Below are 27470 nucleotides of genomic sequence, written 5' to 3' on the forward strand. Positions count from 1 at the left end.
GAGCAATTGACGTGATTCTCCCCATATATAGAAAATATATACATTATTTGAAGACTCAGTAGCCGCCGACGCCTTGCCCAAAAATATAGGTATACAGTGACGTGATAGCTTTAGCTACTACGTCGTACCACTGGCTTACAAAGTCACCGCACGGACTTTAAGGAGGTAATTTTTTATTTGATAATGTTGCTAACTCGACTTTAACTGTTAAATCCACTTTTAAGGAGAACCACAAGCTCTTAGCATTGTTCTTGGACATTAAAGGTACCTTTGGAAATGTTAACATTGAACTTCTCTTAATAAAGTTTGCTGAATGTAGTTGCTTGCCTCAGATTTTGCAGGTTACAAAGTCCATTACTTTTGAAAAGCAGCTGATGTACGTGTCAAACAACGCATAAGGGCGTACCTGAGGGTGCAGTACTGAGCCCCTTCCTCTTCTCCCAGTATTCTGCCTTTATCATCTCGAATATACCTACCAAAGTCTTTATTTCAGCTTTCGCTGACGATATAGTCTTATACATAAAAAGCAATCTTAAATACGACACCTTGGGATTACTCAAAGAATCATGCCTATGACTGATTCTAATGTAACCGATATTATCCCAACTCTGGCGTCTTATGAAACTTATGTTCTCCACTTTAACCATATAAACATCAAACCTACTTTTCTTCTCTTACTTCTCTTATCCCTTGAAAAGACTAAAACTTCAAATCGTCTTACAATATTCAATTCATTGTTGATTCACGTTTCTTTTATATATTTTCAAAATACGAAAACTCTTAGAAAAAAAGTTGAAAAACTCCAAGACAAAGCGATAAGAGTATGCTTAGAATTCCGAAATACTACGCCCACGAACATTTTTTTCAAGAAAGCTCAACTTATGTCAGTTGAGACCCATATTATATTTATAAGCTTCTGTTAACTGGTTAAAACTTTAACTTGTACTTCGTTTGAATCTGCAATTGTTTCTCTTTTTTTTTCTACGAATTCAATATTTTTAACTTCAAAAGACTCTCTCCAAACTGCCTTTTAACTTTTACTTCTTATACTTTCCTATTTACACATATGAACGCGTTAACCCTTGTAATTACACTTACTCCTCTTCACTTACCACACTAGTTGACATCAAATTCGGTAAAACTCTTACACCTGAATCGACACCTAATCAAGATTAACACCTCTCACGCTTCTCTTATTTTTACTTATGAGGGTAAAATCAACAGAGATCCATTCGTTGACTTAGCGTTTTACCAAGATGACACTTGTTAGCTGAAAATTATACTTTATTACGCTTTTATTTACACCACAGAATGTGTTGCCATTTCTGCAGCTGTAGATTACATCCCCTTTAATCCATTTTAAAATTTCATGATATTTAATGATTCTCTTAATGCTTTGGTAACCTAAACAACTCTTTATGCAACAGCTGATCTAACTGTATTATCTTGGAAATTGAAGAGAAGTATGAATCATTTATATTTATTTGTCTCAATAATTTTGTAAACCACATATGGATTCCCTCCCACATTGAAATAACTGGCAAGCTGTAATACGACAGCCTGTAACACCCAGTCATCTCATTAACTTTACAAATCTGTTCCAATTCTTTAAAACTACATTTTGTTCAGAATTGATTGAGGCCAATATCTGTGATGGTGCGACAAAAGATAAATATTACTTCAATTTGTATCACTTATCCGGAAAGACTCCTTGGTTATACTTCGTAAGCATTCCTCATTAAAAATATTGTCATTATTGATAGAATGCGAGCTAAACACTATAGCCTCACTTTTAACTTAAGGCTAGTGGATATGAATTATTTTTTATAAAATTTTTGATTTATAAAACTCAATGTTTTATTTAATGTTACATTTAAATTAGAATCAATGACATAAGTTTATCACTGTATATACTTTATCTTAGATAAACAGATGCTTATGAATATTTGACATGTATCGAATACATTTTTTTAATTAAGACAAGTATTCATACGTCTATGAGGTCAGAACCTTAAATACAAAAAAAACTGTAGACATGTTAAATATAGCTATAGTAGCTAACTACAGCATATATATATTTAGTCCCTATTTGATAAAGTCTGATCATGTTTCAAACTAAACGCAAACTAAATATGATGTGTTTATTAATATACGTAAAAATAATAAATAATAAGTAACAGAATAATAATGAACAGAATAGAGCGGTATTTTCTGTTACATCGAAAAACAAGTAAAAAATGTTGAATTTTAAAACAAGCTCAACTCGATAGAGGAAACATAATTTTTGTAAATTGGAATCTTAATTTTTATCCTGGATAACTTAATAATTTGGCAGCAATAACTTTCTCTTTTTACTCTTATATGCTGTGTGTTTATATCATAGATACATTAGTTTTGGTTAGTTCACGATCACTAAGGCTGCCTATACGTAGGGGACACCGTTTTCCTCCTTACGCTGCCAATATTGGCCCTAAATAACTAAGTAAGCAATCTTCAGAAGACCTACCTTACACCGCTGTACGGTTCATGCTTTTTTACGTTCGTATGAGTTGGAGGCTATTTTCTTTTGCACCTTATGCGCCAAACTTGACAGCTCATCAGCAGCATTACTATGGTAAAAAAAATACTTCGCTTGCAGTCTATCCATTAGCATGCTCTAAGTTCAGAAACGACGTTTGCAGTAAAACTCGCTCATGGTGCTAGTTTCCTACTTTATGGCGTATTACGTATTATCACTAACGTTTTTCACTCATTTTGATAAATAATTTTTTGACACGCCGTGCGCGGAGACTTAATTATGAGCCATCTGTTGTAGCTCTAAAGACCTCGATTTACACACACTACTCACAGCTCGTGCGAGTGCATGTGTACGTCGAGGTTTTTGTAGAGCCATGTAAGATGGCTCATAATCTTGTTCCTAGCTCACGCTGTGTCGAAAAGTTGTACCACACGTGCGAGAGGTTATGTGACTGACAAACGCGGGCGTCAATCACCTTCCCCGCGCACTAGTATCTTACTGTACTATAACATGACAATAAAAATAATTCATTTTATTTGTCATAAAATTATTACATCAACAAAAATAATTTAATAGCAATTATGTAAAAGTTCTATTTGCACAAAAATGTTAATTACATAAACTAAAATGTAAAATATTGTAAAAATACAATGTAAGAATGATAGGTTAACAAAAGTGATAATCATTTCAGGTTGCAAGCATGGTATTTTAAAACGATAAGATATTCGAGGGATACAAAAATAAAAAAATTCGCCTTATTAACCTCAGTGCGATCGCAAGCGGCCCACTCAGGTGCTACACACATTTTTACCACGTTGTTTTAAAATCAGAACATTGATAAATAAAAAAACGATATGCATTTAGGAGCGTTTTCACCAATGCCTTTAAATTTCATTTAATATTTCCACTATGTTCGCTTCCATAAACTCGAATAGGGCCAAATAAAAATACAAAATGTGATTTCGGCATGGTCTTTCTTGTACATCAAAGTAAAAAGATGCAACACGCTCGTTTAAGGTGTCAGTTTATTGTTACTTACAACGGTGCATACATGTCCCTATATTATATAGTTGTACGGGACTAAAACGTCATTCATCTCCTCCTCGCTGTTTCTCAAATTACGTTATTTTTTGTTTGTTTTGCTAGTGACTTCTAACCTTCAATTTTTAACCTTTTTCAAGCAACGTTGTTAAATAATAAAATGTACTTTGAACCCAATTTTTGTTAGTTTCTGAGCATATAATAGTCATTTGAAAAGAATAGTGGTAATAAATAGAATTATATTAATAAGGCACTTTTAAAAAATCTATTATAATTCTTAGTTTTATAATCTAATTTTTCAAAAAGAAAAATATTAATTTCGTTGTATATATCATTATGGATTTTTACACCACCTATGAGGTACGTCTGTAGTTTGTTGAGTTTTTTTATCTGAAGTTTTTAATATTAAATTAGAAATCAGTTCCAACAGAAATTAGTTTTAACAGACAGTAAGTGCAAAAATTATTAATAACAGTATTTTTCAATTAACGAAAGAAATTTTTACAGTAAATATCAAAATATAAAAACTTAAATCGTTGACCTTATCATCTAAATATAAATAGTAAAAATGTCTGGATTTCAATAATAATATTCAAAAAAGACAAAAAAAACTTGTAGAGTTTTTGTAATAACTACATAGTACAAAATACAATTGTCCATGGAAGAAAATTAAAACTTTATGTAGTATAACCCTACAAAATCGAAACTATGACCTCAAGATTAATTAATAGTCACACAAAAAGCAGAATTTATTGTTTTCTGTACATAATAAAAGATAGTGATGACATATTAACTGTATTTAATGTTATTCACAAAGTAAAAACCTTGCTTCCTTAATTTTTTACTAGTAATAATTTCAGCTTTTAGATTGTCCTTGAAAAATTTAATAATTTCTAAACGTGTACTATCACCAAGGCCTGCATCTATACTTAAATTTTTATGAACATAATAAAGTTAATTTTAAAATGTCATTTGAGTGGCGAAGAAACTTTTCGAATATTATTTAAAAATACTATTGAAAAGTTAGTGTGAATATTATCCTCATTTTAATCTACTCTGAGTCACATAATTATCGCTGTAGTAAATAACGGTTTTTCCTCTCGTATTATTAAAAATTTTACTGTTTGAAAAATATTTATGTTTAATGTGGGACGATAATATTTAATTATTAATCAAAGTAGCGTTAATAACTATGAAAAATTATAAGCATGCATCATGTGTTTTTCAGTTTTCTGATATTGTGAAAGATTGAATTCTTTTATCTCCAACATTTCACAGCAATGATGAAAATCTCTCATTAACTGAATTACGTAATATGTAAGATACATACCAAATATTTTTATACTCGATAGTTTCTTTTACAATAGAAATTTTATTTATTTTTTTTGGACTGGAAAAACGTAACGCATGGTCGTGAATAAAATTTTTTCTTTCTATTTTTTTTTTTTTTCAAGTTTCAAGAAGCACTGATATTACGTTTTCTTTTGGATGTTGTCAATGAATTAAAAAAAAAAACTACAACAAAATAAGTAATTAATAAAACAGTTGTGAGAACTGGAGAAAAATTTACATTTTTTAACGAAACTTCTTACTAGTTATTAAACGATGAATTATTTAATAAAAATTAATAATAATTCTCTTTATTATAACTCAAAACAATCTATAATTGTGAATAAATAAAACAATTTGTATTATTCAAATTGTATAGAAGAATACGTACAAAATAAGAAGTTATAACTAGAGATAGGGTTAATTTAATCAACTGTATGTCAATATAATTAATTATAAACTAAAGAGCACAGAAAATGGATTTCCGTTATAATAAAACTTAATAATAACAGTCGTTAATAAATGTAATAGATAATAATAATGCAGAGTTGTCAATATAAAATTGAGATACTTTAGTAATACAAGTAGGTAAAAATAAAATGATATTATCTAAAAAGTGTGATGAAACTTGTCAGAACTGAAGGTACGTTGTTCTTAAGATTAGCGAATACAAAATTTTAAATAAAAAAATTAAATTAGACAAAATTACAAAATGGTGTAGTAAGGATAAAAATGAAATAACCATTTTAAAAATTATATGCATTGAATTTTCAATAAATTTACAAGTACTTGGATATAAACACGAAGAAAAGTAATTAAGTGACTGAAAAATAATATAAGGTCTAAGAAAAGATCTCAAAACATAAACCATCTTGGTTTTTGAGGGAGTTGGTGCACTAAGCATGCAGGGAGAGGGGGCAAAGCTCCACGTATATATATATAGGTACAAAGAAAAGGCAAAATGACTTTGCTTAACTTAGAGTACCGTCGTACACGGAATACAGTTTAAATTGCGCTTGCTCGCTCGTTCCTGTGCCAATGCTTAATTTTTCCGCTGCATGGTACTACTTACGTACACCTTATTTTTTCCCCTAAAAAGAAAAATGTTAGTATAATTGACTGCAGTTACAAATCAATCGGAAAACTGTTTTGCGTTCGCGCTAAAAACGCCTTAACGGTCAAATTCTGTCAGATAGTTTTACTTTTCCTGACTCATTTCGTCTAATATCTTGAGCGAGTGCTTTAGAATTTAAAAAGTCGGTTTTCTCGAACAGCAACTCAACTATACTTATGAGAGTCGTAACTAAATCGTTAACAACAGATTCAGAACAAATACTTCAATTCGGCAATTTTGTTGGACACTAAGCAGCATTTGGATCAAGAACCGAAGGTTTTAGATGATCACTTTGTTTTTTTTTTTAGATCAAATTATTCTTTTTTTTGCCATATAAGTAACTGTGATTGGTTTATCTAAAACTTTAGCTTTCACTTAATGACCATGCTTTACAATTTTTGCCAAAACATTATCGATTGTTTTAGTTGATTTTAAATTTCCAGATAAATATTTTTTTCTGAGCCTCTTGTTTGCCTAATATAGAACGCAATACATTTAGTCTCCATAAATCAAATCTCTTAAAAAATTTTTAACCTATATGTATTTCAGCAGGAAATACTCTCATTGTAACATGGAAAACCAATTGGTGGTTGAAAAGATTTCTGGCTATGTTTTTTTGGGTTTTGTTACCTTCTACATAAATAAATTTTTTTATTTTTAAATGTTTCAGTTGCGTTCTCTGCTGCTTCGTTGATCATAGGATAATATAGAGCGACTAATTGATAAGTAACATTATTTTTGTGTATAAACTCGCAAAATTAACTGGAACTGAAAGCCTAACCGTTATCCATTACATCTGAAACAGGGATGCCCAATGATGTAAAACATTCTTTAAACTGCAAAATTTAAGACTTAGCCGTAATGTAATCCACTTTTTTAAATGAACCCACTAAGAATAAGTATCGGTAATTATTAAGTACATAGTGCTCTAAATCAGTCCGAAAAAATCAGCGTGAATACGTACATTCGAAGAATATTTCATGCACAGACATGCAGTACAGCCTTAGGCGGATTGCCACCATGTCACAAGCATCATTTACAAGTTCTAATTATATTTTCGATGTCTATGTCCAGCCCAGACCAGTACACATACGATCAAGCCAGAGCTTTTATCTTGACTATACCTATATCACCGTTGTAAAAGTTTAGATAAAGCGATATTACACCAAGATTTTGGTACAATAAAACAATAGCCCTGTAATATTAAACTACTTCCTAAAGGCACTATGGTTTAAAAAATTTATATCTTCACTGAATACGTCTGGCCAATCAATTTAATGTACTTACGAATGTTTTCAGCAATGAACAAATACTATACGTGAATAGTAAATCATTCACGGATAGAAAATGAATTGCCTCTAAACCAAAATTCAAGTTTGAATACCCATCTAGATTTCTATCAATTGAACTAGCCAAACTAAGTCGTGGCAAACAACTAGCATGCTCATTGTTTGTTTCCTATAACTATGTCTCATTTCATAACAGTAGCTCAATAAGACAGCTGCCCACTTAAACAGACGGCTCACAGATGATTAAAAAATACGTTGCTCATCCAAAAGTTAAAAACGAAAGATTTATGATTTGTTTTAAGAATGACACAAAAATCGAACAGGAATTGGTGAAATTAATGAATTGCGAATGCAATGGCGTAAGTTTTACGATTTACTAGTGTACAATTTTTCTCAGCTTTGATCAGCGTACGTAATTTGAATGAAACTGGCTTATTAGAGCCATCGGGAATTACGTGAGAAAAAACAGCACCAATACCTGTTCGAGACGTATCTCACGTTAATTTAATAGGTAATTCGAGGTTAAAATGTGTCGACACTTCGTGAGACATATTGTCAAAAAATGCACTTACTTATGGAATATCAACCAAAAACAATTTTATCTTCCTTTGAAATCAGCCAGGTGTCCGTGCAAATTCGATACCCCAATCCAAAAGGGTGTAAGAGATAAATCTTTGTATGCGGCAAAAGTAGTTTATAGCTGCAACGCTCCATCGCGAGATACAGGGTGCCTGTCTATTTTCATGAGAGGGTTCAATGCGACTTTATGATCACCACATTTTCTTATTTTACTATTTTTCTTAAAAATAGGAAAAATGGGCGTAGCCCCTTCACTAGATTGAACCCATATTAATATTTTTTTTGTTCACTAAACAATCTAATTCTTTTTCGATCAATTTTTATACCAAGTTTGAAAAAAAAGTCTACTTATTCGGAAAGTCTTTCAAAAACTGCAATTTTAGTGGAACTGTATTAATTTAAATTCTAAAAATACCACTCAGATCACCGTCTCTTTCAACTACATTCAATTTCCATGGCTTATCTTTATCGGTATACTTTCAACCGACAGTACAAATAATTCTAATCTGAAATCATTTTCTTGGTGAGTGACAATTAAATTTATGGGGCCTAACAGCCGCATTACCGCACCTACCACACTTTTAAATCGGCACGAGAATAACATTAATTTTTATGAGTGAGACATATTAAAAAAAAAAAAAAAAAATCTTTAGATATCAATAAAATTTGTAAAACTGTATTAATTGGAAATTTAATTAAAAATTCTTAATATTTAAAGTTATCGTAATTAATTTTATGCCACAATAAAGTTTGAAACTGAAAACAAGTTATCGCTTACGTCACTTTTAATCGTAGTATTACCCTGTATATATTGTTGCTTTGACACTTGAGCAGCTTTGCTAATTGCTTCATTTTTGAGCAAAATTTACGTATTTTTCCTCCTTTTTTTGACCTCTTCTTGAACTTGTGGTGCTTACGGGAATATTGATTGGTTCTCACATGTCACTTCATATCGTCTCTCTCTGGGATGGCTCTCTGTCACTAGGAGAAGAAATAACTTTCGTGGAGTACAGGTTTTTAATGTCTTAGCACGCTCGCGCCCTGAATATTTAGCCTCGCGTTTCTCGTTCTTAAATGATGAAAACAATTCAAGACGATCTTCCAGGTTCCTCTCTCTTGCACTTATTTGCCCTCGTTTTTGAACTGAAATTTATAGGCACTTGTTTGTTGTTCAAGGAACGATATTACTCAATAAAATGTTCATAAATTCATTTGATCCAAATCAGTTCACTAGCTTCTGGACTGATTTTCATCGCAGATTACTTGATTTAGATAAACTGGACTGGTGACTTGCTCAGGGTCTTACTGCTCATCTTTAAATCTTTAAATATTTGAATATTCATTTTTACCAGTTATTTAATTAATTATTTAATTAGTTACTCGCTCATAATAAGAACAGTGTTTAAAAATTAGTCAGTAACAATTGTTTCAATCGGCCTCATTTTCTAGTTCTATTTGTATCTTTTTGATTATTGCCTATTTTTCTGTCAATCGTTCGTCTATTTGGAATGTCGTAGTTACTTGATTTTATCAGGTAGTCTTGGATAATTGTTGTGAACTTCATTCATTTTACGCTGTTCAAATTCATGTGTGTGTTACTTTACATAGATTGTGAAAATTTTTTGACTTTATAAGTTACGTTTCACGTTTTTGTATTTTTTATTTTTCTACTGTTTTAATTTATTTTGTTCTTACTGTTATTGTTATTTTATTTTTAATTGTAGTGACAAATTGTACTGCGATTTTTTGTAGAAGTAAAAATGTATACTAAATTTTAGAACTAGACGTGGTTATACCACATGGTTTAAATAAAGCATCTATCTATCCATCTTAGTGAATTAACTAGATGCTGGCTGTAATTATTTTTGCATTAAATTTTTATCTAATGCCTCATAATCCTTCAAGGTAGGCTTGCCCGCCATGCACAGATTTCTTAACAAGGAGTAACCTTGTTTACCAAGCCATGTGAAGAACAGAGCTACCTTTTTTGCTTAATTAATCGAATTGAATTTAAAATAGAGTTCATATCCCTCAATTAACGAATTTCAGCTGTCTTCTTCGTCGTTGAACGGTTCCAGGAATTTAACTGTGCCTTGCCTAGGCATTGTACCAAGTTTTTTTTCAACTCATTAATTCAACTACTCAACTTTGTATAGATTGCTGATACACCTTTGTAATCTTATTAATATTCAAGAAATAACCTGCCCAATGGCCAACGGACACTTAATACACTCGACATCTCTGACCACCATTACGCAAACATACTACACGGCAAGCACTATCCCATTGCACGTATGTTATTTACATGTACATATGCAATATGTTTTAACTATACTCGGCGAGAATAACTTAGCAAAATTAAAGTAATACAGAAGAACCTCACAATTCATCTTAGTCACATCAGCCGGGCGTCAAGACACCGCAACGTATTGGCGATCTAATTTTGTAAGTGCTGCATTACAAAAATACTTAGAAAATTTCAACAGGTTGCAAAAACTTATAATTTGTCAATAAGCTTATAGTAAAGTAGTCACGGGGGCTTTAGACACTTTCTTCCTATTAGCTAATTGATAAAGAGACCGATTCACCGATCTAATGGTTTTGAGGTATGTTTTGGGACTTAAAAAAATAAGAAACACGAATACTTTTATTTGTCATGACCTTTACTTTAAAGAGCAGAAACCCACCCCTACACATTATATACAAAAATAAGTTTTATTGTCATGACTCGACTTCTTGAAAATTTTTTTCATGGAAACCATGTGCAAAACCTTTATAACGAGTCAAACATATTGGTTGTGTTGACGACTTAAGAGATTGCTCTTTTTAATTTTTTTTTAAACTCCCCTTTATGTGCTTATAAAAACCAATATGTAGACAAAAGAAGTTTTTTAAGCTTTTTCGTTCACTCTACCGAATGTTTCAGTTGAAATGTTTCACAACTTTTAAAGTAACCATACTTTAATGCCGTTAACCACCCCATAAATTCACACAGAGTATATGAATGTTAAAACAGTAATGTATTTTACGTTAAAACAATATAAGAGATATTATAAATTTTTTACGACATAATGATATAAAAAGTAACTATCGAAAGTTATAATTCAATATAAATAATAAAATATTATTTGTATTTTTTAGAGTGCTAATATTCATGGAATTAGTAGAATGTTATAATTTAATAAATACATTAGACTTACTTTAATGTAATTTTGTTTTATTAAAAACAAAATATTATACATTTTTTATAATACATAATTTATTCTTTTCCTACTTTCTAAAATAAAGTTACGGCATATTATTCTTAAAAGTTTCGACACAACTGGTATTCTTCAAAAAAGTGCTTGAAATATAATGCCTTCTTGCACAAATTACATCTTTTGATGCCGATGTTATTGCATCCTTCTATTTCGCAACATACATTACAGAATGTCCTAACTTTTTAAAAAATTTTTTGGGATATTTTTTAGTTCAAGTAACTTATAAATTATAATTAAATTTTGCACTTTAGTCATAATATAAAAATGCAATCTCTAGCTCACAATTTACTTTCTCCACTTATGTAGAGGAATATGTCTAGATATTATTAGTACGAAAGTGGATGTATCACTGATGAACCAGAAAATTAAAAAAACCAGTTAATTTCAAGTTACTTGAACTAAAAAATGTCCCACAAAATTTTTTCTGACACGAAACCCAATAAAATCCAGTGGTTGAATCTTTTCTGTAGTTCCAGTTAGTATTTTTTTTTTACATCAACAATTTCATTTTCTGGCATAGTTTCTTCTTTAACTTTATAATTACGTCTACTCCGGGTGTCGAGTAGTAGTACAGATTGAGGTCCTGCATGTGGATGAAATACTTTTTCTAGACAAACTTTGAAGAGATTTTTCAAACATTAATATATTTAGTATCATTTTTTCACCATTACATTATAATCAATAAAAATTATGAATCACCTGTACTGAATATTCTCAATTCGATGTTTTACCTTACATTTTCTAAATAAAATAAGTTTTGTTTTAAAACCGACTAAGTAATTGCACTTGCATTTTTTTCAGTTGCTAGTGTTTAACCAGAATATATTTTTAGTTGAAATGTACTTTGGTCTGGATTGTACAAATTTTCAATGCTAATTCATGGTATGCAAGACTTCACGTCAGCAATAAATACATCAACCATTTTTCAAAGCTCTAAATCATTAATTAACGGTTTTCTAGAAACATATTTATTAATTTTTCTAGTCACTGTTTTCTGAGCCTTTTTAAATTTAAATAACTAGCTGTTAGAAGCTTTAAATCTTACATCCTCAGATCCAATTTCTTTTTGATTTTGTAAAGTCCATCTACGTAAATCGCAATCATATGTTATTAAACCACTTTTAACAGCAACTTTAAAATTATCTAGTGTATACTGACAAATACGTGAAATCTTTTTTCTATACGTGCCACCTTTATTAATAAGGTAAACTTAACGTTTCAGCTGACATTTTGATGTCACTTTTCTAAATATTTTTTTCACTGTTTCGTTGTATCCCGCTTCTCCAATGTTCTATGGCTTTTTGTTAGTAATCCAAATCAACATCTTTAGTACCTGTGTATGTATACACTGATTTTTTTGGTGCAAAAAATTATGCCGAACTTCATTCTTAACTATTTTAGCATCACAATCCTTAAAATCTTTCTGTAAGTCCAACATTTTTCAATGTTGATATCAGCTTCATTAAACTAATGTGTTGCATCGGTTAGTATTTGTTTTATTTGTTATGACAACTTAATTTTTGTTTAATTTGTACTGATATTTGATATTTGTTAGGTTTGAAATTAAGCTAATAATAAGTTCAGTACGTTTAAGTAATAAATCTTTATTTTAAACCTAACAACAAAATACAAATATAACACTTTTTATACCGATGAATAATTAATCAAGTATTCCTATGTAACAGTTTTCAAAAACTATTTTTTTTTACGAATTTCGTAAATAACTGCCAGTATTTGAAATATACTTGAAAAATCTCAAATTGAAATTCGAATCAAACACCAGTGTAACTCCTGTCTCCGTTAGAATACTGATGATACGTGATTAACAATTATTTATAAAATTTACATTAAAAGATCTTCTATTAAAGAAAAAAGTCTCATTTTTGAAAACATTTTTTTTACAAGTACACCAATTGTTATTTAATCATACCAAAATCAAAAAATAAAAGTTATCAAGACCATAAAGAATGATGAAGAAGGTATTTGAATTTTTTGTTTAGTTCACTACTAGTAGACTTCTACTTTTTACCGGTCACGTACACATGAAACTATTAAAATGATCATATTTTATTTTGTTACTAAGAAGAATCCTATTAAAAATGTTTTCAAGTCACACAGGAACACCCCGTTGACTGGTTTGAGAATGACAAGAAAATACCCAAATCATTACTTAATAAGATTAGACGAATATTTGTAAAAATATATTTACAACTTATCTTATACTACTATATTGTGTGATTATAAGAAAACAGAAAAATTTAAGCTTTTTACGGATAGCTCAGTATTGTACAAAAATATTGAAAGGTCTTATTTCTTCGGAACTTCACTCAGTAACGATTACTAGAGGTAATTCTTATTTTGAAAGCTATAAATGAGTCTAGCATACATACGTAAGAAATGAGACATTCAGCAATACATAAACAAGATAAGTGTGTGAAGAATAACTTATTTTTATTGGTAAATATTATTCTTTTCAATATACCTACATCAGTGTGTCGACTGAATTTTTATACTTCTGGTAGTTTTCAGTACCACAAAAACACATAGAACGATAATAATTGTTAACAATTAAAATTAATGTTAATCCATAAAAAGGATTATAACCCAGTCCATGGCTTTAAGTGCACCTGGATGAATGCCTTTTAATAAAATTTTGCTAAATTATAAAACAAAAAAAATTGTACTTTAATAAAATACTCCTACAATTTTATAATATTATCTTATTATTACTAAAAACAATAATTTTACAGTAATTGATAAAAAACTACTTTTTCCCTGTGTCAGTTTATGTACATTTCGCTATGTTTATCAAAACCTTGGGGACAACATTCGCTCCATGCAGAAATTTGAAACAACGCCATCTGCACGGAAAAAATTTTGATACTAAGCTAACAATACACAACCTTTTATGGACAATGATATTATACAATCGTTTATTTCAATATAAATGTGGCATTGTTTTTTATTAGTACACAACTAAAATAAGTTTTTCCAGTACCACATATGTTTATAGTAAAAATCCTTTTTTTTATAATTTCATGAAAAAAAAAATTAAATTTCTCGTATAAATATAATGTATGAATTAGCATAGAAAATGTTACTTTTTAATGTAGTGGCTTGGAAGTACTCTACGAAATGAACTGATATTCGAGGAAAATCATAATACTTACACACGAAATACAGGCATGTAAAGAAAAACATTTTCTGTATTTATGCACTGTCAAATAGGTAGTATTCAGCTTGGAGATTTACTCAACACCTAAAAAAAGTACGTCAGTTGTGAAAGAAACATTATTAATAAAAAAAACGCTTGTAACGAATTATTGTCCATAAGAGGCTATGTATTCTTCGTTAGTTTCGAGATATTTTCCCCAGAAAGTGGCTATATTTCAGAATATTGCAGGAAGCAAAAAACTGCCACTTGGTGCACTAATGCTGAGTGCACATAGGTGACTTAAATTTTTAGAATTTTAAGACCAGGCAATTCGACAGACAGTTGGTTATTTAATGAACTAATCGATTCGAATTCACATAAGTAATTTATTGTAAAATGTTGCATAATATTACTAAAATCGAGAATGATAGAAAGTTTTATAGTCAGTAATTAATTGCTTCTTTACTAACTATTAATTAAGTAGCAGAGTTGACAATGCTTCGGTTGTAGTCGTATGTGTACATGTATCTGAGATACCCCCGTCCCCTACACAATAATCCTAGTTACTCTACTAAATTAAGCTTATGACTTGATTTATTAATTTATGTTACATTACGATGAAACAAAGTAAAATACAATTATAAATATAATGCTGTGCAACACATGATTCCTTTTTTTTTCTTCTTGTGTTGTTACTTGATGTATCTTTTTTTTTTTTATTGATCCTGCTATCTTGCTTAAAGTTCGGAAAAATATCATACGTTTTGCTTACAGATATTTTTTTTTTAGAATTAATCTACTCTCTTAAGTAGGGATAATAGCATGATGCGTAAGAGTGCCCGAAATCATCTCAATACAGAATATGGATACTTCTGCTTTTGCATACTTTGGCGATGTCGTTATCTTTTACCAAAAGATTACAGCACTTGACCATCATACTTAAATCATAAAAAATGTTAGCTCACCGTACTAATTTACATCTAAATGTAAATGAGACACACTCATTCTCAGTCGCATACACAACAACCATAACAATACATTTGCATGTTTAAAAAACATCAAGTATAATCGAGGTATCTCAAATATAGTAATATTACTTGCCAGTGAATTTAGCTTAATTAAAAAAGCCACATTCACGAATTAAAAAAAAATATTAAAAGGGTAAAACGCAATGGAAATCAAATAATTTTGTAGGAAAAAAAAAAAAAAAAAAAAAAAAAAGAATTAAACTGATAAAAATCATTACTTGAAAGTACTGTCTTTAAATTGGAAAAATTAAATTAAGAGTAACTAATTTATTTTAGGATTAACAAATAAATGAAAATTAATTCAATTGCATATAAAAGAGATGCTACTAAAAAATATTACATTTAAGTTTCAAACAAAATGATTATTTTATTGAATGATAATTTATAAAAGCACATATAGTTAAAATGTTTGAAAACAAAATTTATTAATAAACTGTGAAAAAAAGTTTGAATTAAAAATAAGTTATAAGCCACAATAGAAATGCAGTGAAAAGTCACCACCGTCTAAAGATATATTGTGATTAAGCTGTTATAGTGCTCAGCTTATATGCACGAAAGGGTGAGTTCGAACCCCGTGGAAATTGTTGATCGTTTTTTTTCTTCTTTCATTAAAGAACTAAAATAAAAAGTTGAATACCATTACATATTTCATGAGAGTAGAAAATTTTAAATCATTGATTACTCCCGTGAATAAACCACCTATAGAACTATAGAAATACAACTTCAAAAAACTTATTTATACTGAACCACAGTTTTTTTTAGCTTTTAATAAAGAAAGTTTGCAACAAAGTACGGATAATAAAAAATTACTGAACACTTAATGAATTATTAATAGATAAAAAATACGTGCATCAATTGTCAAATCTTCAAGTTAGGCAGAAAAAGTTTGATAAGTAATAAAAAAAATGAAGCTGCGGCACGTATCTGAGTCTGTTTTCTTTCTTTTTTGCACTACACGCATTCAACCAGTATATTTTAGTTTTTAAAGTATTTTATTAACATTTACATTTTTTCATTTTTAATGATTTTTTTCTTTTTTCAGTAGAAACTTTAGTTTTAATTCGCGTTTACACTGAAAAATTGATTTATAAGTAGTTTTTAGAAGTAATGTGTTAAATGTATGAAAAAAAAGTATCCAAAAATTTTTTTATCGTATACTGTAAACCCACAAACTCTAATCAACACTTAAAAAAAAGCAAGTGTGCGTAGAATTATTTACAACGCCACAGCAAAACTCATGTACCGATTTTGAGATTTTAGCATTCAGAACTAATTATTTTTTATAGAAAATTGTAAGCTTCCATGAATTAATTAATTAAAATTTAATATTACGTACACTTTAGAAAAGTGTAACCTCCTAAACTAAGGAGCTAATGCTTACTAATAAGTAATCTTTATCATTCCTGCTCTGCAGAACTGTGCCAGACAACTTTAAATTGAAAACTTTTTCAGACTACATTTTATACTCTTAATTATTCAAGCAAATACATTTTATACAATATACATATTATTATAAGTTAAGATAAACTACATATATTACAGAATATGGTTGAAAGCAGTATTCTAGCAGTGTAGTGTGAGGAGCATGTGTGACGTATATGTCTTCGTACTAAATCACATATTTAAATGAAATGAATTAGTTCTAGCGTATAAAAAACAGTTTAACACATGAAAATTAGCGTTCAACTAATGAATAAAACTTACTGGTTTGTTTTGCAATTTAGCGGGCTCCACTGAGTAAACTGATCTTGGTCTACCCACTATGTGACTCCAGCCATCTTCAATTGTCCCCAATCCTCCACCTGGCAACATTCAAAATAGATTGGTTAAATACTTCAGGAAAATTTATTGTAATCTGTTTATTTGATGGTCAAAAAATGCTGCTAAAATAGCTTAAAAGTTAAAAATTAAAAATGCAAGAGCTTAATATCTTTAAAGGATGTCGGTTGATAAGTAAATAAAATCAGTGATGGCTTTAGATCCTTTCAAGGTGGTAGTTTATTAAAGAAATTTTAACATTTCAAGGGTATGATGGACTTATTGATTTGCCCTCTACTAGGTTCCTATCGTACGCACATTCTGGTCTTCTCCACTGCTAAAAATGTGCGTATAGTTCGGCTGATTTGCCACAAAGGGCGCTCAAAACAGTGGAAAAAAAGCAACACACTCTCTACCATAAGCACTGGAAATCTCAAGTTTTATAAATTGTCAGAGGATAGCCCTCCAAATATCTTAGAAAATTCTGTTGATCAATTGATTGGTTAATATGTTAATAGGGGTGTTTGGGACCAGGATTCGAGTTTTGATATATTACGTATACATAATAATAATACTCACTTAGCAAGAGCATATGGACTAATAAAAATACACAAAGAGATCTGCCAGTCCATATTGTAGTGACCACGTTAAAATCACCTACGTATCGATTCGACAAAGCTATTGGCTTTTTTTCTGAATAATTCTTGTCCTCGTCTAAAACACTTTCTAAAAAACAGTCATGAATAACAACGATCTTTTGATCAAGTTCATATCAATGGCGATCATAGGTTGGTTTCCTTTGATGTAACTTGTCTCTTCACTAATCCAAATATTGGTTAGAATGGCATTAATTAAACAGTAAGATAAATTCGACTTTACCAGAATTTCTTAAGTGCAGAACCTTCTGCTATACTTGTTTCAAACTTGACAGTAAATATTATAAACAAATACATGGTGCAACAATCGGTAGTTGCTCAAGTCTACTTTTTGCAGAACTTGCTTTAAATGCTTTGAATTGCATTGTCTTGGATTACAAAAAAGGTGCATCATATTTTACAGAAGATATGTGGATGATTGTTTCGCGATAATAAATAAGGATAACATTGATGAATGTTTATCTAAATAAAATAATTTTGATAAGAATTTGTCATTTACCATTAAGCAGGAAAAAAAATCCAAAAAATTCTTGGAGAAGGCGGAGAAATTATGCATAATGGGCATAATTGGTAAAGAAAAGCCACTTACTCAAGCAGACTCATTAATTTTAATTCACACTAAACAATTCATCAGAAAAAGCAACCAGTTTAAGTATAGAAGATAAAGCAATAAAGTTATTATATGTACCTTTCCACAAACAAAATATAAATATAGTTAAAGATCCGCTAAAAAGTAATGGATACCTACCCAAATCTATAATGGGAATATCAAACACATGCTATATTATATACAAAATAGTCATATAAAAATTATAGTGATACTCGTCTAGATAAAAATAAAAAACAAATAAATTTGATTGTTATTCCGTACATTAAAAATTTTAATCACAAGCTTCGAATTATATTATTAATATAGTTCACATATACAAAATCTTGTGACATAGTTATTTAAAAACCAATTAACAAATTTTTCAGATTTACAATATAAAATTAGAAAAAAATAATATTAACAAGTTAAACAAGTAAGGTGTTCTTTATAAGACTGATCGTATACAATGTAAGATGACGTTATAAGACAAACCAGGAAAAAACTCTGACTGCGCATGTGCGGACATAATCATAGCATAATAAACAAAGATGATAAGTCTGCTGTTGCATTGCATGCATATCAAAATATGCACAAAATTGATTTTGAGAATGTTAAATTTATAGTTATTCAGTTTGACTAGCACATTACGCGTACTTTTAATTTTAAATTTTACCATTAATACTTTATCCTTTTTCGTATTTATATTCCCTACACGTATAAAAAACCTTATATTGTTTGTCCGGAGAAGGGAGTACAATATCTAAGGCACGCATGCTGCTCCTTTACTTTCAAGATAAAATTGGCACTTACGTAACTTATAACAAAATTTATTAGTTGAATTTGCATCATTTTAATGGGTTTATAATCATATTTAAAATTTAATTATACAGTTTTAAACTGCGAGTGTTAGGGTAATTGTTAAGACAAAAACCAGACACAAAGTGTTTCACACGCTAGCTTTGGTGATGTTTTTAATTACACTCTAGTGTCCTTTATGTTTTCAAAATAAACATATATTTATACCTATATTATATAGTCGTAAGAAAAAGAGCGAGGTTTTCCTTCCCCCCCACTCCCCTCACCTTCCCTTGCACCCCCCAAATAAGGTAGTTTTTCTTTCATTCTCTTACATTTTTCGAGTAATCCTACTTTTTTGCCAGCCCCTCGCTCCCCCCACCACCCCTCCAGCTCCCACCATACTCCACCCAGCTCCCCCCGAGCTCTCCTATACATAATGTGAATAAATTTGTAAAGCCTTATGTATTAACTGTTACAAATGGTCTAACATTCACATATAATTTTATTTGACCATAAAAAAAAATTTTGTTACAATTAACTTACTTACGATGTTTGTTTTAATTACATACCCTATAATGTCTTTTTAGGTGCTCTGCTTTTACATAACCTTTCCTACAATTTTGACAAATATTTTTTTGAACGTTTTTTTCCTGACTTTTCAAATGTCTCTGTAAGTAATAATTTCTTTTGAAACATTTTTCGCATTTAATACGCTTAAAATTTTTTTCAATGTTTTGGCATTCCTTTGGGTGACGCAAATAGTTTTTCTTGTCTAATATTATAATGCTATACAGATCACATAGAAAAAATTTTTTTTTGTGAATTTTTTCGTGCGATGATAGACATTCTTGATTTAAAAATTTTGATTTACATTCGTCACACTGATGAAATTTTGCATCCATGATGGTGTATCTAACAACATATAACAAAAAAGAGATTGTATATGATAACATAAATCTGGGTACTAGACGGTACTGAAATTTGCTTTTTTGATGAAAGAGAAAATTTGCAAGGAAGTATGAAAATAGTAATAATTTATAGAATAGTTTCCTTGTTACTCTAAAATTTCATTCCAAACGACATTTTCAATTTCAAATTTGTTTTCTGATTTAATTTGGATACAATTTTTTTGGGGGTTTCTACATCTAGACATTGCAACATATAATTGCTGATGAGAAAATAATGATTTTCTAAGGTATAATCTTAAGGCATCAAAACTTTGACCTTGAGATTTATTGCTAGTCATTGAAAAAGCTAAGGTAAATGGAAATTGTGTTCTGTACAATATAAATGGTAGCGAAGAAAAGTTGTTTGTATTTAGTGTTATTTTTGGAATAAAGACTTTATTTCCTTTTTTTTCATCTGTGATTATTTCAGCTTCGATGTTGTATTTAAATAATTTTGTAATTTGTAATCTTGTACCATTGCAAAGTCCTTCAGATATGTTTAAGTTTCATATTAACGTAACAATAGCGTTAATTTTCAAATTCAATTCGTGTAGAGGAAGACCTTCTTTAACACTATTCAAATATTCTGTAGGAAAATTAATATAAATATTATCGTCTGATTTATCTACTCCACTGTGAGTTGTTTTATGAATACTATAATACGTTCCTAATGTTCCTACCATATTATTTAAAATTTGTTCAAAAAATGTGTGTATTCATAGTGAGATGTTAATGTAGCTTTACTTATAAAAGAATCATCATCATTATTAAAAATTTTAGAACATATATCATTTGTTTTTCATGTCTAAGGAGTTCTTAAAGTTTCAATTTTGCCTTTTTCTATATCCAGCAGCAATAAAGGAAATTTTTTATCAATCGAACGTATATTATTTTTTAAATAAAAAATATTAAACAAAGGCCAAAAATTGGAAAATTTTATGGTTTCTTGAACAATAGTGATATTTCTTCTGTTTTTTACTACTGGAAGAATTTGATGAAAGTCTTCACCTAAAATTATTATTTTATTTCCAAAAGATTCATTACTACTAGATAAATACTTCAAAGTCCTATTAACGATTTTTAACGCTTTTTTCAGTATCATAGAAGTTTCATCCCAAATAATTACTTCTACATTACGTAATTTTGTTTTATTTGGCTCAAACTGGAAGAACTCACTTTTTATAGTGCTTAAGTCTAAAGGAAGTCTGAAAGTTCTGTGAGTGGTAATTTCCTTTGGAAGCAGAATAGAAGCAATACCTGTCCAAGCTATTGTAAGAATTTTTTTTCAATTGATACAAAATAATAAATTAATGTTTTATACAGAAAAGTTTTTCCAGATCCACCAGGACCATCGATGAAAAAAATTTTTTTTTCAAATTTTTTTATTTCTTGAAAAATAGTAGTAACAGTAATAATTTTCTTGCACAGATCTATCTCCAATTTTAAATTTGGACTTCAAGTTCTCTGTAGATGTAAAAGGAAAAATTTTTTTTTTCGTTGCAACTTGGGAGTCTAATTTACTGTCACATTTTTTTTTAGACATTTTGTAACTTTTTAAAACGAATTTAACGAAGTAAAAGTAAACGAAGAAAAAAATACCAATGGGCCAAAATTTTAGTTATAAAAAAATTAAAAGAACAAAAACAATTAACTAACTAAAATAAACTAAATCTTTTTTTACGTTGTCGTTTTAATTATATAAAAATTAGGCATTAGTCAGGGAAAATAAAAAATGATTGTTAAAGATTCATGTTATTAATAATGATCAATGTACATTCATAACATATATCAACTTTTAATAACAGTTCATACAATTCGTGTTTTTTTCCATACTTTGTAAATCTATATTTGCAATTACGGAGGTTGGTGCGCAGAGCACGCAGGGGGCAGATATAGTTATAAGAGTTTAGAACGAGGTTTTAGAAATATCTATTGACACATACAGGATAGACAGCTCATTTGAAAAAGGGGGCCACTAGAAAGAATAATAAAGCCCACCAAAAAAAAGTCAAGGGCACATCACTTTCTTTATATAGACTTCACCACTTTTATTCAAAATTAGCACCTTGTTCTTCATATTTCCTCAAAAGCAGCCCAGTAATCATTCCCCAGCGTAGAACATGTATTTCCAAGTATTTTCGAAAAATGTTGTAGTCTTCCGAATTCTGTCAAATATACTTTAATATATTTTTTTTCATACTAACAATTAATTTTATCATTTTTTAAGGCTTTATAAAATATTAATGCAAAGCTTATTTTGAAAAAATTAGACTTATAACACAATATCTATATATTACTTTAGAATAACTCTAATAATTTATTTTACTTTGTTGTATTAAAAAAATAATTGTTTTTCTCTTCCGATTTCTCTTCATTATTCGAAGCTCTGTACATCATTTTACTTAAAATGATAATTCATTTCGATTCTTAAATCATATTTTTCACCTTACACAACCTGTTCTTAGATTCTCTTGATTAATTCTTTCAGTTCTGTTTAACTTCTTTTAATTATTTTTAAAGTCTAAACAGTATTTTTTTACTCTTTACGACTAGTGCAGTACTATTAAATGAATAAAATTTATTGTCTTTTTTTTCCTTATAAATATGAAAGTATTGTATCTTTGTTCAACATTGAAATTTGCCATTGTTTATAAATCTTCGATGCCTTATCTTAATTATTTATTTTATTTTATTATTGCGTCGTACTTTCAACTTAATAATAGACGGTCGATTGATATACGCTTACTTACGTATACAAACAAACATTTACACCCACATCCACGCCTTCGTACAAATATAGGTTCATGCATACATATACACGTAGACACATAAATAAATACGTACACAAATCGACGATTAACGCTAAGCCACTTTAAGAGTGATTCTCAACAGGCTGAATTATTTTTCAAACGAAGTAAACGAGAGAAACAGCCTCCCATGATCACTGCCTCTACGTACACCACGCACCAGCTCCCTCATGCATAGTAAAAAATAGTATATTACGCACTAAGGGAAGAAAGTACGGCATTCTCTCTCAGGTGTGAGTTGCCACCCGAGCCGAAGGCAAGGGTGGCAAATACCTGGGAGATTATGCTGTACATTGTTTCCGAGGCTCATATATGATTTTTTATATTCCTTTGCTGGAAATACGACGATTTTGCATGATTTCAGAGGGAAAAATGCAACATAACCTCTGAGGTAAAAATTGCATTCACTGATTATAAGGAAAAGTATTTTAGAATCTTCTGCGCGGAAATTGCCTCTCGAGCCAAAGGCGAGGAAAGTAACTGTGTATAGAATACTAAAATACTGTTCCTACAAACAGTACATGCGGTTTCTTACCTGGGAGAAATGTTACACTTGGCTCCCCGGAAATAGAGAACAGAGTCGTACTTTCGACAGGGGTATGAGAAAAATAATCCTGTTAAATCATTCAGATAGGATTACAAAATTTTTTTGAAACATTTTAAGTGAATCACACTATTATTGATACGTTATTTACTTATTGAATATTCTCTTTACATGATTATATTTTATATAGCATAAAAAATTAATCAAATAGTCAAAACGTTCAATACTGTATGTTTCAGACATACATATTTTATTACATAATGTATACAATTTATATATACTTGAAAAAAATTTAATTTTTACACCATTTTCCTTTCTAGTTAAGAAGTATTAGTAAATAAGCTATGGCGATTCCAGCCCAGGTTGGCTCGAGTCACCAGGCGATTTCGGCCCACTCCCTCTCCGCGGCGAGTGGCCCCTCTTTTCGGGTAAAATAGTACCTGCTGCATCCGATGGACGAGCAGGAGCTGTGGCTTTCTTGCATTCCTTGAGTTTATGCGCTATGTGCATTAGCGCCTGTAGCGCCGCATGCACTAGCTGGTGACGTGCAATGCAGTTTGAATTTGCGCGCGATGCAAAGTGCATAACTCGTCTGCAGCGCTGATTTGCGCGCGCTGTTTGAATATGCGAAATCGTGTGCAGCTTGTGCACGTGGTGGTTATATGCATACAAAAATTTTTTTGTGTTAGCAAGCGCGTTGCATGATAATGTAGGATATGGAGTGGTAGGGAAATAATTGTTCAACATTTTTTGTTTTATTTTTGAAATCAGTTCATATTAAATAAAAAATGTACATGACTTACAAAATATGACTCGCAAAACACGCATGATTTATAAAATTCGTTTTGTTTAACATCTTATTCTTGAAATAAATAAAAATTTAGCGGAAAAAGTTTATCAGTATTTTTTTGATTATGTGCTTTGCTTAACCAACTACGTCGTAGCCGGTCATCCATGTAGGCTGTTACTTTTGTCGTTTAAGGCGTTCATATGCTGCATAATATAGATCGCTGTCTTGCTTTGATGACTTTATTATTATGCTAGACAGAAACCATTGTTTCAATAAATGTGCTTTATGTATGGCACAAAATAGTTTTTTCTTTTCAAAATGGTTTTGTCCCTGTGTAAGGCATACTGGAGAAGAGACTTTGTCTTTAAACTCTTTCCAAGGACGATGCATTTGGGACAAATCGTGAACTTCGCGCGTCAGGATTGAACTTATGAACTTAGCTTCATCACTTCCGTAAGTATAAATCATTTTGAGGTTCTTGGCAATAGTTATTAGATGATACTTTAATTCATTGAAAGTAACATCACTCTCAAACCATTCGATGCCGTGGACTTCTACCGTCGAGTGATTATTATGCTTTTTTAAATTCAGCGGTAAATCATAGAAATTGCAAGGTGGCTTGATTATCCAATGGCCAACAACGTTTCCTTGCAAGGAAACCACTGAAAATTCTTTTGGTATTAAGTATCTGTCAGCATTATAAAAGCTGTGGATACTAATGATGAAATCCATAATGTGTTTGATGAGTATTTTGAAATTTAGAATATTGAAGTTAAAAATTATTTTTCCTTATTTATTCTTTATTTAACAAGGCTCTCTTTTTCACCGTTGCTGTTACTACTTGTGTCACATGGGTAGAACTGATTGAATAAGATACAACCTGTATTAATAACTTTTCTTTATCAGAGCTGGTGACATCTGCCCACCTACAGCGCTGCGTAAGATTGCGCAATCTCTCTCTCCATGAGCAAGTATGAAATGCAGCTTCCCTTCTCTCCGAGTGCCTCAGCCGCTCTTGTGATTATAATCGGTCAGTTGAATAGCTTGAAAGCACAATTTCACTTTTGAACATTATTTTTACATCTTATTTTTGAATTATAATTTACATATTTTAACAGTTCTTTATTATTATTGGCAAAAAAATTTTTAGTTAGGAAAAACTACTTTATACATCGAACTGAGCACATTTTTTTTTTAAATTTAAAATATATCCAATCCCTTATTGCAGAAACATGTCTGATAGGACATCAAGAGTTAATATTAAAGGAATGGTATTTGCATGGCAAATAGGCTTCGTTGAGTTTTTGCAAGCGCTGGGCATCCATTCTCCTCAATATTTATAACTCTAAAAGTGTAAAAAACATGAATGACTTGCACCTTTATTATATTCTATGATGTGTGCATATATACATACTTGCATGTTAGTATTTCTCCCAGGTATTTTTTTTTCAAGACCCTTGACGAAATCCGTTTCCACGTCAACAAGTTCAGTTTTAAATGTATTAAGCGCTCTTTCAGAGGAAATGTTTCCGACATTCCAGCTGATACAATGGAAATTGGTTATGAACCAACGATTTTGTTTTTTGTCCGCATAAGATAAATTTTTCCACGCTAAAGACGGCTTAAGCAGTATTGAAAATGCTATGGAATTACTTTTTTTTTTTTTTCAAATTTGACGTATGAAATTTCTTTAAAAAAAAATTCATTATTTGCAGTCTTAAGACCCTGGATATCTACAATATACTCCATCACTGAAAGAGAAATATAACTTATTCGGTCGAGGATATACAAACAAATGAATACAGCGTTAAAGTACATTACACTAAATACCCAATAAAGTATCCCGATCCTTTCATGTGAATTGAGCATAACTCTTTACCTCAATACGTCTAAAATAAATTTTTCACTGTATACATTTTATTGACGTGTGTGTTATACTTTGAAAACCTATGGCCATATACATTCGGTCATAAAATGCAGGTAGCAAGTTTGTCGGACCTTGGAATATAGTATATTAAATTTTAAGATTCTACAATCTTTAAAATGCTGTTGTATTTATAATGTTTCTTTATTTAACTACAATTTATTTTACAATCTATTTAAAATATATTTTACAATATATTTACAATATTAAAATAAAAGTCATTCTAATTTTAAAATGCGACATACTTTTTTTTGATTTTATTCCATAATGAACTTCTTCCTCGGCCTTTTTTTTAAAAATAAATTCTGAACTTCAACTATTTCTGAAGATGATTCAATTTTCAGCTGTGGAGAAATGAATATGACCTAAACTTCTGGTGAAGAGGACAAATCGATAATTTGTGACGCCTGTGCTGACTGGGGTGATGTGCTTAAGTCCAGAGGTGAAATACTCCCAAATTTTGTTTTGAGAGAGTACAAACCCTTGGTATACGAAAGAGTTAGGGAAATCGGTGATTCTCGAACTACTTCGATTTTACCGCCTGAGGAACATGAATCCTTATAATCTGTTTAATAAAAAGTAAAAATAATAATGTTTAAAAAAAAAAAAAAAAAAAAAAAAAAAGAAAAGAAAAAATAAGAAGAAGAAGAAATGTTTTAGAAGACTACAGAAAATAATTAAAAGTAATTAATCCTTATAATCTGTTTAACAAAAAGTAAAAAAAAAATGTAAAAAAAAAAAAAAAGAAAAGAAAAAACGTTTAAGAAGACTAGAGAAAATCATTAAAAGTAATTTAACCTACCTTTCAATTTAACATATTCTAAATTGGTAATGTTAATTTCGGTTTTTCTACCAGCTGTAAAACTACCAACATATTAAGTGGAGCTGTTTGCTCCGTAATATGTTCTACTGTTATTGCTGCTCGAAGAGCATAAAAACTCTTTGTGTACGAAAGAGTTGGGGAGATCGGTGATTCTCGAACTACATCGGTTTTACCGCCTGAAGAACATGAATCCTCATAATCTGTTAAACAAGAAGTAAAAAATAGTGTTAAAAAGAAAGAAACGAAAAAAATTAAAAAAGAAACGTTAAGAAGACTAGAGAAAAAAATTAAATATAATTAAACTCACCTTCAATTTTAACATTTTCTAAATTGGCGATGGTAGTTTCGGTATCTGTCGGCTGTAAAACTACTGACAGATCAAGTGGAGCTGTTTGCTCCGAAATATCTTCTACTATTGTTGCTGCTCAAAGAGCATCAAAACTCTCCATGTACGAAAAGTTGGGAAGGAGATCGGTGACTCTCGAACTACTTCGATGTCACCGACTGAAGAACACGGTCTTG

At 30.2% G+C, this 27470-nt stretch overlaps 1 protein-coding gene across 2 annotated transcripts in view; it reads right to left on the reverse strand.

Moving 5' to 3' along the window:
- The window catches only part of Eif4g (eukaryotic translation initiation factor 4 gamma), a 763642-nt gene that overhangs the window by 335064 nt on the left and 401108 nt on the right, over positions 1 to 27470 (reverse strand). For both annotated transcript variants that reach the window (XM_089595035.1, XM_089595034.1), the window contains exon 13: positions 17017 to 17114. In XM_089595035.1, the coding sequence (XP_089451161.1) occupies positions 17017 to 17114 (98 nt within the window). The remainder of the gene's footprint in view (positions 1 to 17016; positions 17115 to 27470) is intronic.

The sequence above is a fragment of the Copidosoma floridanum genome, unplaced genomic scaffold, assembly GCF_036245765.1.
Source record: "Copidosoma floridanum isolate Cflo_tuat_1 unplaced genomic scaffold, Cflo_Japanese_pri ptg000024l, whole genome shotgun sequence".
NCBI classification, from domain to species: Eukaryota; Metazoa; Arthropoda; class Insecta; order Hymenoptera; family Encyrtidae; genus Copidosoma; species Copidosoma floridanum.